We start from the raw sequence: 10,794 nt of genomic DNA on the forward strand, positions 1-10,794 counted from the left end.
TTCTTCCCGGGCTCAAATCACTTTGCTCTCCATTTCTCTACCTTCTTTCCCCCAGCGGCAGAAATGGGGGTCAGGTCACCTCTGCCCCTCTTCCTGGCATGACAGTCCAGGAACAAAGTGTTCCAAAGCAGCTTCCCATGGAGTCACGGACCTCTGGGCACAGCTTCTGGCTCTGGCATGGGGACGTCCATGGGCTGTAGATGGGTCTCCAGTCCAGTGTACCACCTCACCCCCCAGCTCTGCAGATCAACCCCTACTCTGGTGTTGAGCATCTCTGGGGTCTCAATTTCAGTTACACTTTCCCTCAGGCTCAGCTTTCTGCTCCAGCGTGGAGTCCTCCATGGCCTGCTTGTGGGTATCTGCTCCACCGCTGAACCTCTATGGGCTGCAGAGGACCTTCTTTGCCTTTTTCTACTCTATGCGTGCTGAACTGGGTGTCTGAGGTTCTCTGTCCTCCCTCTCCTCCTCCCTCCTGGAAAAAAAGGTCTGTCATTGTTCAGGTCAATGGCCTTTCCTCCAGGTTCTCTTCACTTTCTTCTTTTCAAGACAGTCCTTCCCCTCACAAATATGGATTCACAGAGGTGTTTCTCTATTGCTAATTGGCTCAGCCTGGGCTGAGTCAGATGAATTTCTGTGAAGCTTCTCACAAGGTAGCCCCTTCCCCCACTACCAAAAACACCCCCCCCGAACCCCAAGACACCAGTCTTCACATTCTTTTAAACTCCTTCTTACTTCAAGGGCCCTTGTGTCCAGCAATGTAAATTTTCTTGTCCAGCCCCAAGGAATAGTTTAATTCAGCACAAAATATTTAAATTTAAAACAATAGAACTGCAACTCACATTAAAAGAAAATTATGTACCTTTAGGGATGTGAGAAGCTTTAAAAATTAAAGGAGTTGTAGTTGAATATCTTCCTCCTATGACTTCTACAACTAAACCTACAGGCCTATTTTTGTCCTCATTTATAAAGGTAGTATTATTAAGGAATCTACATAGATTAAAACATGGCTGAGTGAGGGTCACTGAAAATATTTCTTGATAAACTAATCTCACAATCTTTCTTTTTATTATAATATATTTTTTAATATTATTAAATAATGAAGGTAAATAAATCCACAGGTATTTAGAGAGTGAGGCAGAGACGGACAAATGAAATAGAAAACTTCAGATTAAATAATAGATTTCCCCAGAGGAAAAAATATTACTTCAGAAAAAACAGTGGAGAAACCTTGTTCTCAATATGAAAAAAAAGGACAGAATTACAGAAAAGTGTAAAAGTGTGACCCTTTTAAAAGGTCACCTAATCCTTCTTTTCCTCTAGGCAGGATAAACTAAAGCTACATTGCTTTTTTGCAGATGTTTCATTAATCTCTTCTTTAAAGCTTCCAAAGACAGGCATTCTAAATTTTGTGTGGCAACTTATTCTTTATGCTTAACTATTCTTAGCAGAAAATTATTTCCCTGTAAATCTTCTTTGCAGTAATTTTAGCACATTGTCCTCCTACAGCAGAAATTGAGAACAGTTTAGTCCTATCCTCTTGGCAGTACAATTTAAGTATTTGAAAATCACTTCGATATAACTTTATTCTATTTTCTGGATTAAAATACATCTGTTTTTTAAAATTTTTTTCATACATCACAGGTGTTACTTTACTTTTGTCACTCTCACTGCTTTTCGCTGTGGTTTCTTGAACAGTTCCATATTTTTAAAGTGAAGATTTTCTGCTGATATCTAGAAAGTGCAAAATGCAGCAGAAGGATTATTCAGCTTATTTTAACATGCAATCCACTTGTTTTTAAACAAAGCAAAACAATGTTGATTCATATTTAGCTGTGGTGCACTATGATTCTTTATCCTTTTCTAGTGAAATTATCCAAGTATTCCCTATTTTGTGTTCGTGGAGCTGTGAAGGGCATAACTGTTTCTGAGGTACAGACACAAGTGTAACTGAGACCACAGCAAATGCCCATTTGTTTGAGGAGTAAATTTCTGGTGAGGAGCAAGAAAATTTTGGTCAAAGTGGATATTTGATTTCACAGTTAGGATATAGTCTTTCAAACAACAATAAAAGCCCAGTGCTAAAACAGAAAATACATGGTGCTCCAGCAAGTACTGCAAGAACTGGCTACTTTGCACTAGTTGTGAACTACTTACCCGAGTAATGTAGGTGCATGCATGTTTCTTGAAGCCAAAACAGTTGAATTAGAGATACAAGAAAAGGTTAATGTCCCTGCAAGTTGATAACCATGTGTTTCCTTGCACTGAGAATTCCTTTCATGTTATGATTCTTACTGATAGAAAGAGGTAGGTAAGTGCAGCTGGTGTTGAAAGGTATATGAACAATGACACTTGTAGCAGCAAGTGCAGTTTAGTTTCATGCTTTCTGAGTAGGTCTTTCCATTGTAGGTATTCTGCAAACAAGGTGTTTTGACTGTGTCTGCAAAAAAGCAGGTGGTCATGATCTCTGTATAGGAGACAGGAAAGGCCAGGGGAGGGCTTGAGAGACAGAATTTAAGCTCTTAGATGTAAAACTGAAGATCAGGACACTCTTGTATTAGCTTTATTTATATTTTGGTTCAGCTCAGAGGATGAGACAAAAAAAAGAGTAAGTCCTCAGCATGAACTGGGAAAATATGAGAGAGAAGAGAAGCCTAGAATGTCTAGGATTGAGAGAACTTCGGGAATATATGGAATTTATACAATTGACACGAGTAATGGCCACGCTCGTGTTGGACATGATGATTAATTACCACATGTAGCAGAGTGGACAAGGGAACTCAGTGCTCAGTAGCAGTCAGTAAAATATCTCAAAACCATAAATTTACATAAGACATGCAAAAGAAGAAAAGAAGTGAAAAATCCAGGAACCATCTGTATGCCTGTCTGTGAATCGAGATTGCTTACATATCCTGAATGCTGCATGCTTCATGCAGTGGCCTGTCCATCTTAAAAAAAAAAAAAAAAACGTAAACCAAGAAAAGTTAAAGAGCAAGAAGAATAATCTGGACTTCTCACAGAGAGAGTGTTCATAGATGGCAGGGCTCTCCGACTTGGAAAATAGGTAACTGCATGGAAAGTATGATGGACTTGGGTGACTGTGAGTGAATGAATTGAGCACTATTATTTTTTGTTTCTCACAGTAAAAGAAGTAGAAGATATCAGAGAATATTATCTGACACCAGGTGTAGTGGACTGACTGTGGCTAGATGCCAGGTGCCCATCAAAGCCACTCTATCACTCCCCTCCTATCTGGAAGAGGGAGAGAGGCTCATGGGCTGAGATAAGGACAGAGAGAGATCATTCAGTTACTGTAATGGGCAAAACAGACTTGACTTGGGGAAATCAGTTTAATTCATCACCAATCATATCAGAGCAGGATAATGAGAAATAAACCCAAATCTTAAAAACACCTTACCCCCATCCCTCCCTTCTTCACAGGCTTAACTTCTGTCCCGATTTCCTCTATCTCCTCCCCTACACTGGCACAGGGGGACGGAGAATGGGGGTTGCAGCCAGGCCATCACATGTTGTTTCTGCTGCTCTTTCCTCCTCAGGGTGATGACTCCTTCCGCTCTAAAAAATCTTCCCCCGTTCCAGCATGGGGTCCCTCCCACGGGACACAGTCCTCCATTAACTTCTTCATCTTGGAGACGGCTGGTACAGGCTTCATTTGACATATGGGAAGTTTCTAGCAGTTTCTTGCAGAAGCCACCCCTGTAGCCCTCCAGCTACCTGGCCACACAAATCCTATAAACCACCTTTAAAATAAACATAAGGAAATATTTTTTTATATGCAACTACTTCCTTTCCTCAGGGATGGAATATTTCAAACAGGAATTTAAAAAATTGTGTAAAAAGCATTAGTTTAACAAGATGCAGAGAAAGATTTTTTTCAAACTGTGTAGCAGATTAGCAGAACCTGGGAGGGTATAATACAGGGAGTCTCTCCATACTTTTTCCATTCTTATAATCTATCTTTTAATCAGGTATTCCAGGGTCCTGTCGTGAATAAGATATTGAACTATATAACCCCTTATTTGGGCTCACCATTTGCATATCCTGCAAGTACTTCCAAAAAGCATATCTGAGGAACACTCTGATCCAGGCTCTAATCCCATTTTCCATTGATTTTTACTCCTGTGTCTCCCACATCTCTCTACTTCCCAATCCCTTTGTTCCTGTAAGTTTACATAATTCCTAGCACTGACAGACCATCCTGATAAGTTCCTGCAGGTCCCTAAACTTTGATCTACATGTTAGGAATCACTCTCTTATAACAGCGATAGAGTTCCTAGTAGAGTTTTCCCCGTACTGTTGTAATGCAAACAATGACATCTTATCATATTCACTAAATCCAGAAGAGCAGACATCCCACAGATGAATGTGTGCCAAGGGTAATGAATCACTGAGTGAGACATCAGCTGGTTCATATTTAATAAATCTTCCTGTTTTATTCTACCCATAGTGAAAAGCAGAAATCACTGATATTTGAAACAATTTTATTTTTTTTTCAGATCAAAAGCAGGGAAAAGAACCAAACAAAATCAATTTTCCTCTTCTGTCTTCAGCTTTTCCCTAATCCCTGAGGCAACAATAGCAAAAAACAGCTCAGGGAAGAAGGTGCGAATGTAAACTGCTACTCTGGGGATAGGGTTGGCCATAAGTACTTCCTGCTTCTTACTGCTTACTGTGCGCAAGACTTCCTCTGCCACCTCCACTGGGTGCACACCATATGCCAGCTTTCTGAAAAAGACTAAATCAAACAGAGGAGTAAGAGCTACAGACAGACACATCTGAGGGAATGATGGCGGAAAGATACACAGCTAATGCATCAGTCAAATTAGTTAAATTCCTATACACTTTCAATACCTTAACCTTCCCTTCCCCTCACCAGTATGTCCCTAAGATCTTTTTACAATTGTGAAATTAAATCCTCACAGTCCCTAAGAGATGGAACAACTTGAGTGGAGTGGAACTCTCTTGGTACCTTTCATGCTCTACTCTACTTCCATTCCCCATGCCCTGGTGTATTTATTTTCTCACATACTGTTGTCTCTTTCCATGTTCCTTCTCTTTTCAGCAGGCTCATCTGATCTCTCCAATCTCTTTACTTTTTCTCCTCTAACTTGTCCATTCTTTCTGTCATTTGCATTCTTTGCCCTATGCTCCTTTTGTCTCCATGGGAAAAGACTCCATATTGCTATATGGGCCTCATCTACTGTCTCTCTTGATGCATCAAACCTTACATTTCCAAATAGATGCCTCCCAGTTGCCAGGTGCTGGTTGGCGATGGTAGGAACAGATGAAGGTTGGATTCACAGTGCTGACAGAAATATCAAATTCTTCCATTTCAGCCCTAAGACAATCAAAAAAGCCTACAGCAGCATGCTTAGAAGCAGCATCTAAAAGAAAGAAAAAACCCCACATATGCATGTTTGGATATATGAATGCATGGATATAGATGTAAGATAGAGCTCCATAAAATATTAATGTTTGGAAAATTGAGCATGGAATGATTAGCCAAATGCAAAAGAACAGTAAAATTATCATCTGACATATTTAAAACAAACAAAATAAAATTATTTGTACAGGACAATTATGCACGTGGTATACAGTCAGTCTCCCCTATACACATTTAAAAGCATATGTCTGAATTTCCCAATCAGAAATATTAAGCCCTGGGTTAAGGAATAATATTTCTATTATCTCTACAGTTTAAGAATTTATTTGGTCGATGGACAGCTGTCCCTGAGATGAGTCTCCATACCACCTGTTGCTGTAGTTTGTGACAAATTAATAAAATGCAGTGAAATACATGTTCATTTCTGGAATGCAAGAGTACTATAAATTAATTAGGCCTTTGCCCTGCAACAACAATGCAAGATACTTTTAATATTAAAGTTAGTTTTAAAGTAGCTGCATGAGAAGTATTTTTTTAACTGCTCTTAATGCCTTTTAATTGAGAATAGTATTAAAGGATAATAATATGTGAACCCTGACCAAAACCCAGAACTCTTATACACCTTTTATTTGACTCAGTTTGCTGTGAAAATCAACCTGTACATAATATAATCTAATACATGGCAAATAGGCTCCATAAATGGAGAGAAGCTTATCTATTAATTTGTTTTGAAATTCCTTCTTCTGGAAGCTTCACTTAATGCAACATAGATATCAGTAGAGGCATTGTAAAAACTATCTATCTCTATTAACTGTTCTGCTACTTGTAATTTTATACACATACAATGTATCTTGACACAATCAGCTGTTTCCTAGATGGAAACCATTCCAGATGTCCCATCAATATGTTCTTTCTTTTCTGAGCCTTTTTTGTTGTGCTTATACTTCTTTTGAGATGGGTGATTAGAATTGCACATCATTTTCAAGATGTGGGCACTGCACATAAGACATAAAGATAGGAATTTTTTTTTTTTCTCTATTGCTTTCCTTACAGTTTCTATCACTGCATTTTGCTTTCGTGGAACTGTAAGTCACAATCCTGACATCTTGCAGACTTTTAAATTCAGAGCCTGTCATCCACTGTGACCTTCTGCCACAGTTAAAAAGGTCTGTTTACATCTATTCTATATTTTTTTTCACCATAATTCAAGAAATCTTAGTTTCATTAGGAGCTTGAGATGAAAGACGTTCTTGAAAATTTTATAGAAAGGCAAGCAGAATACAATTATTACATAGAATCATAGAATGGTTTGGGTTGGAAGGTACCTTAAAGATCATCTAGTTCCAACCCCCCCCGCCATCAGCAGGGACACCTTCCACTAGACCAGGTTGCTCAAAGTCTCATCCAACCTGGCTTTGAAAACTTCCAGGGAAGGGGCATCTACAACTTCCTTGGGCAACCTGTTCCAGTGTCTGACCACCTTCACAGTGAAGAACTTCTTCCTAATATCTAATCTAAACCTACCCTCTTTCAGTTTAAACCCATTTCCCCTTGTTCTGTCACTAACGGCCCTTATGAAAAGTCCTTCCCCAGCTTTCTTGTAGGCCCGTTTTAAACTCTCACACATAAATCTATTAAGTGCATGAGTGTCCCTTTACAAAGCAGTAGCTAGTACCTACCAAGATGTTATATTTATACACTACATTCTTCATTATGATTTCTACTAATATGCCCAGTATGGATGTTAGACCTACAAGTTCGCTGTTTCCTGAGTGTCTCCTAAGATCATAAAAAAACTTGCTGTCACATTTGCTATCCTCTTGTCCTCAAGTACCTTAGGCAATAGTTGTACTTCAAAGATAGTATTTTAACAATTTCTTCTTGAGTTCCACTTTGAAAAATTTTTGGCTAAATGCTGCAATTAATAGTTTAATGATTAATTAATAATAATTAATTAATTGATAATTAATACTGCATTAATTTACTGAATTAGGATCCAAATTAGCACTTTTAATAACCTAATATCAGTGCCATGAAACACCCACAATTTATACATTAGAATGTAACATTTTTGCTCTGTATAACTTACAAGCTGCACGAAATGGGATTCCTATTTTTCCTTGGATACTATTAATTAGAACAATTTGGCCAGTTCTTCTTGAGATCATGTTGGGAAGAATGGCTGGAAAAAAAAAAAAGAAATAAAGGAAAGAAACACATAAATAAAAGAGCTCATTGTATTTAGTGAAAAGAAGTGACAGCTGAAGTGTGGGTAGTACAACTTTAATTATGGTTGTCTCAATACAGCAGTCAAAAGTATTACAAAATCTAGTAGCCGGAAGTTGAGTGTCTTCTAAGACTTCACTTAAATTCTACATGCAGATTTGAGTGCAGTATTACCACATTTAATTGTCAGCTTCTCTGTATCCTTTCAAGGGTTTTGAAAGCAATTGTCTTTGTAACAAAGTCAACAAACACATAAATAAAGGAGATACCATATGCAAAATACAATAAGCAGACACTTAAAAAAATGTCTTTCAAACACATGCTTGTATATTTCTTGACCAATATATTTATAAACCCAAGCACTCTGATTTTGATCTTCTTCATCTCAATTCCAGTCCACTGATTTTCACAGAATTGGTTTTTATTATAGGGAAGAAGTCAAGTGCAAATGAAACACTTGCAAATGAAATAGTGTCAGGCCAATGATTTGGATCTTAAGCTTTAAGTGGCAACAGCAAAACAGGAAAAAAAATAAAATACCTTTGGTTAATGTTATAGGTCCAAAATAGTTGGCATCCATTATCTTTTTATCAAGTTCCAATGAAATGCTCTGCACTGCTCCTTTCACCTTCATACTTGCATTGTTGATCAGTATATCCACACAGCCATAGCAATTCAGGATTTCCTTAGCTACATCTTGAATGCAGTTTATGTCTGAGATATCCAGAAGTATGAGCTTTGGTGCATATGTCTAATAAATAAAAGATTTATTTCAAGGATATATTTTATACAAAAATGTATTTCTGTTTACTTATCTTGTAAATTAATTTACCTTGATATCTGAAGAAAGTGCTTTTACCATCCTCACAAAAACTTTGATTTGTTCTTTTCACCCACTCTAGAAGGAAGGTGGTTCAGCAATGGGTATTCATAGACTCAAATTCAGATGAAGCAGAAGACCATGGAAAGGGTAAGCTGGACTAGCTCTATCCTGTTGAGTTTTTTCTCTCTTGTAATCAGTGGAGACAGATAACAGACACAGAGTGTGACTCTTACCACTCCAAGTTACAGTCTTCCTGTAAGCAGCTCTCTGGAGAACTTTGCTGACCACAGAGTCTGGGATATAGTGCTTTAATAGATAATTTACATATACATGGAAGGCAGCTGGAAGGTAGGAATGTTTTTTTCAGCTATAGGTTATCCAAATAGAATTTACATTTGTACAATTTCTGCAAAGATGTGGATTTTATCAGCAATGGGTCAGAGGAATGAACACTGAGTATCTTCTCTTACCGTATTACTATGATGATGTAATGAAGATCCCTTAGAATTTTTTTTTTCTAGTTGAGTCTGTTCAGACTAACATGAACACACTGGTGTTTTATGGTTATTTATGCAGATTAATGGAGTTCACTACAAAAATAGTGTCAAAGGCAAATATTTTTTGGTCTGGTGAGCAATAGCTGTAGAATTTGTGTGATTCCTTCAGGAACACATGGGCCCTGAAATGATTAAACTATCCGTAGGTCACAGAAACAAAGCTTTTCCACGAACATCAAAGAAACAACTTCCTATGAACTGGCAACAGGGGCAGCCTTGCATATCTACTTGAACAGTGACCCAGTGGTAATGAGGAAATGGCACTCTTATTCAGATGTTCCCACGCCCTTCTAGCTAGGACTTCTTCCAAAGTAATGAAGAAACTAAAAATTGGTTCAATCTTTAGATCCCTAAAAACTGGTTCAATCTTTAGATCCATGTCCCACTTCTGAGCACTCCAATTATGTGAAAAATTGTGATCAAATGAAACACTTTGGATCCCTTTCATCCAAATTAGCAGGCAAATTCATCTGCCTAGAATTTCTAGTTGCCTGGCTTGTTCAAAATGCAGGACCACTCAGTTGCTTTACAGTAATTGCCTTGAATTAGCTCAAGAGACCAGGATTTCTGACTTAAACTTTTGGCATCATGCTCTGAAGACCTTCAGAAGTGTTTTTCTTTCTCTCTGGACTGTGTTGGTTGGGTTACCTGGCTGACCGAAATCAGCATTAACAGTGAATCATATTTCATGTACCTTGTTTTACTGGATTTCAAAGTGCTTTGTGTACCTGAACAAGGTGTTTAACTCAAGTTGTGAATTCTCAAAGCAGAGTGAAGAAATACTTACCATACTGGGATCTGCCACACTCATTAAAGCTTCATACAAGGCTTCTAACTTTTCCCATGTCCTGCCACACAACACAAGCCTCGCTCCTCCTGTGTGAAATACCCGAGAACATTCTAGGAGAGAAATATGTTCAAAATAAATAATAACAATAATAACAATTTGATTTTGTTTATTTTACTTGAAATGGGATGCTGGTTTTGCTAATGATGTTGAATCTATGCTTTAGAATTCATTCATTTTGAAAGAATAAATATATATGAGAAAAAAGAAAGCTTTAAATGGCAATAATATATAGGTGAGCAATAAATTAAAAATTAATGTACTGATATAATACACAATTAATGGTACAGCACAATGGTACTGTTTAGTCATGGGATTTTATACAAATGTAATTAAGAAATAAACAATTTAATTTACAAGACAAGTAAATAGAAATACAACTTTATATAACAGGTATCCTTGAAAGAAATCTTTTCTTGCTAGACATAGGCATATGTCTTGCAGACAGGCCTGAAGTTGCAACTGATGATGTGCCCTCTGTGCCTGAAACCAGAGATCTGGTTTGGGTACAACCAGACTATTAGTTGACAATGGGTTATGTGTGCTAAAAAGCTCTCAACCTTGGAGCCCTTGTATTTGTTCCCTAAATGAAATCTATATGACAGTTACATATTCAGCATTAGAAGAACAGGAATATGGTCTTACAATTAATCTTATGCCTTTCGAGCCTGTTTGATTTGTCTTAGCTCCTATGGCTGTCTGTCCTCCAAAAAAACATTTCTTCAGACTTCAATACTCACAAGTAAATCTAGTTATGCTAATGTATCTATATTAGATTTCTTAAATACCCATGTCAGACTTTTAATATCTTTATGGAAGGACTTCTCGATCCACTCTTCTGTTTTTGTAAACCTGTGCAGCTGGAGACTTTTATTTATGTAATCTTTCTCATTGTTTACAACAGTAATTTTATGAATGTCTTTCATTTTCTTTTTTCTAG

General features: G+C 37.5%; 1 protein-coding gene across 1 annotated transcript; it reads right to left on the reverse strand.

Moving 5' to 3' along the window:
- Positions 1-4,443: 4,443 nt before the first annotated feature.
- Positions 4,444-9,956, reverse strand: DHRS7C (dehydrogenase/reductase 7C; the record flags this gene model as incomplete). Its single annotated transcript, XM_010165752.1, has 5 exons — positions 4,444-4,753; positions 5,247-5,402; positions 7,491-7,583; positions 8,168-8,378; positions 9,795-9,956. Coding segments are annotated over 5 exons (831 nt in total), but the record flags the coding sequence as incomplete, so codon positions are not given.
- Positions 9,957-10,794: the final 838 nt, after the last annotated feature.

This window comes from Antrostomus carolinensis, unplaced genomic scaffold (assembly GCF_000700745.2).
Source record: "Antrostomus carolinensis isolate BGI_N321 unplaced genomic scaffold, ASM70074v2 scaffold274, whole genome shotgun sequence".
Classification (NCBI taxonomy): domain Eukaryota; kingdom Metazoa; phylum Chordata; class Aves; order Caprimulgiformes; family Caprimulgidae; genus Antrostomus; species Antrostomus carolinensis.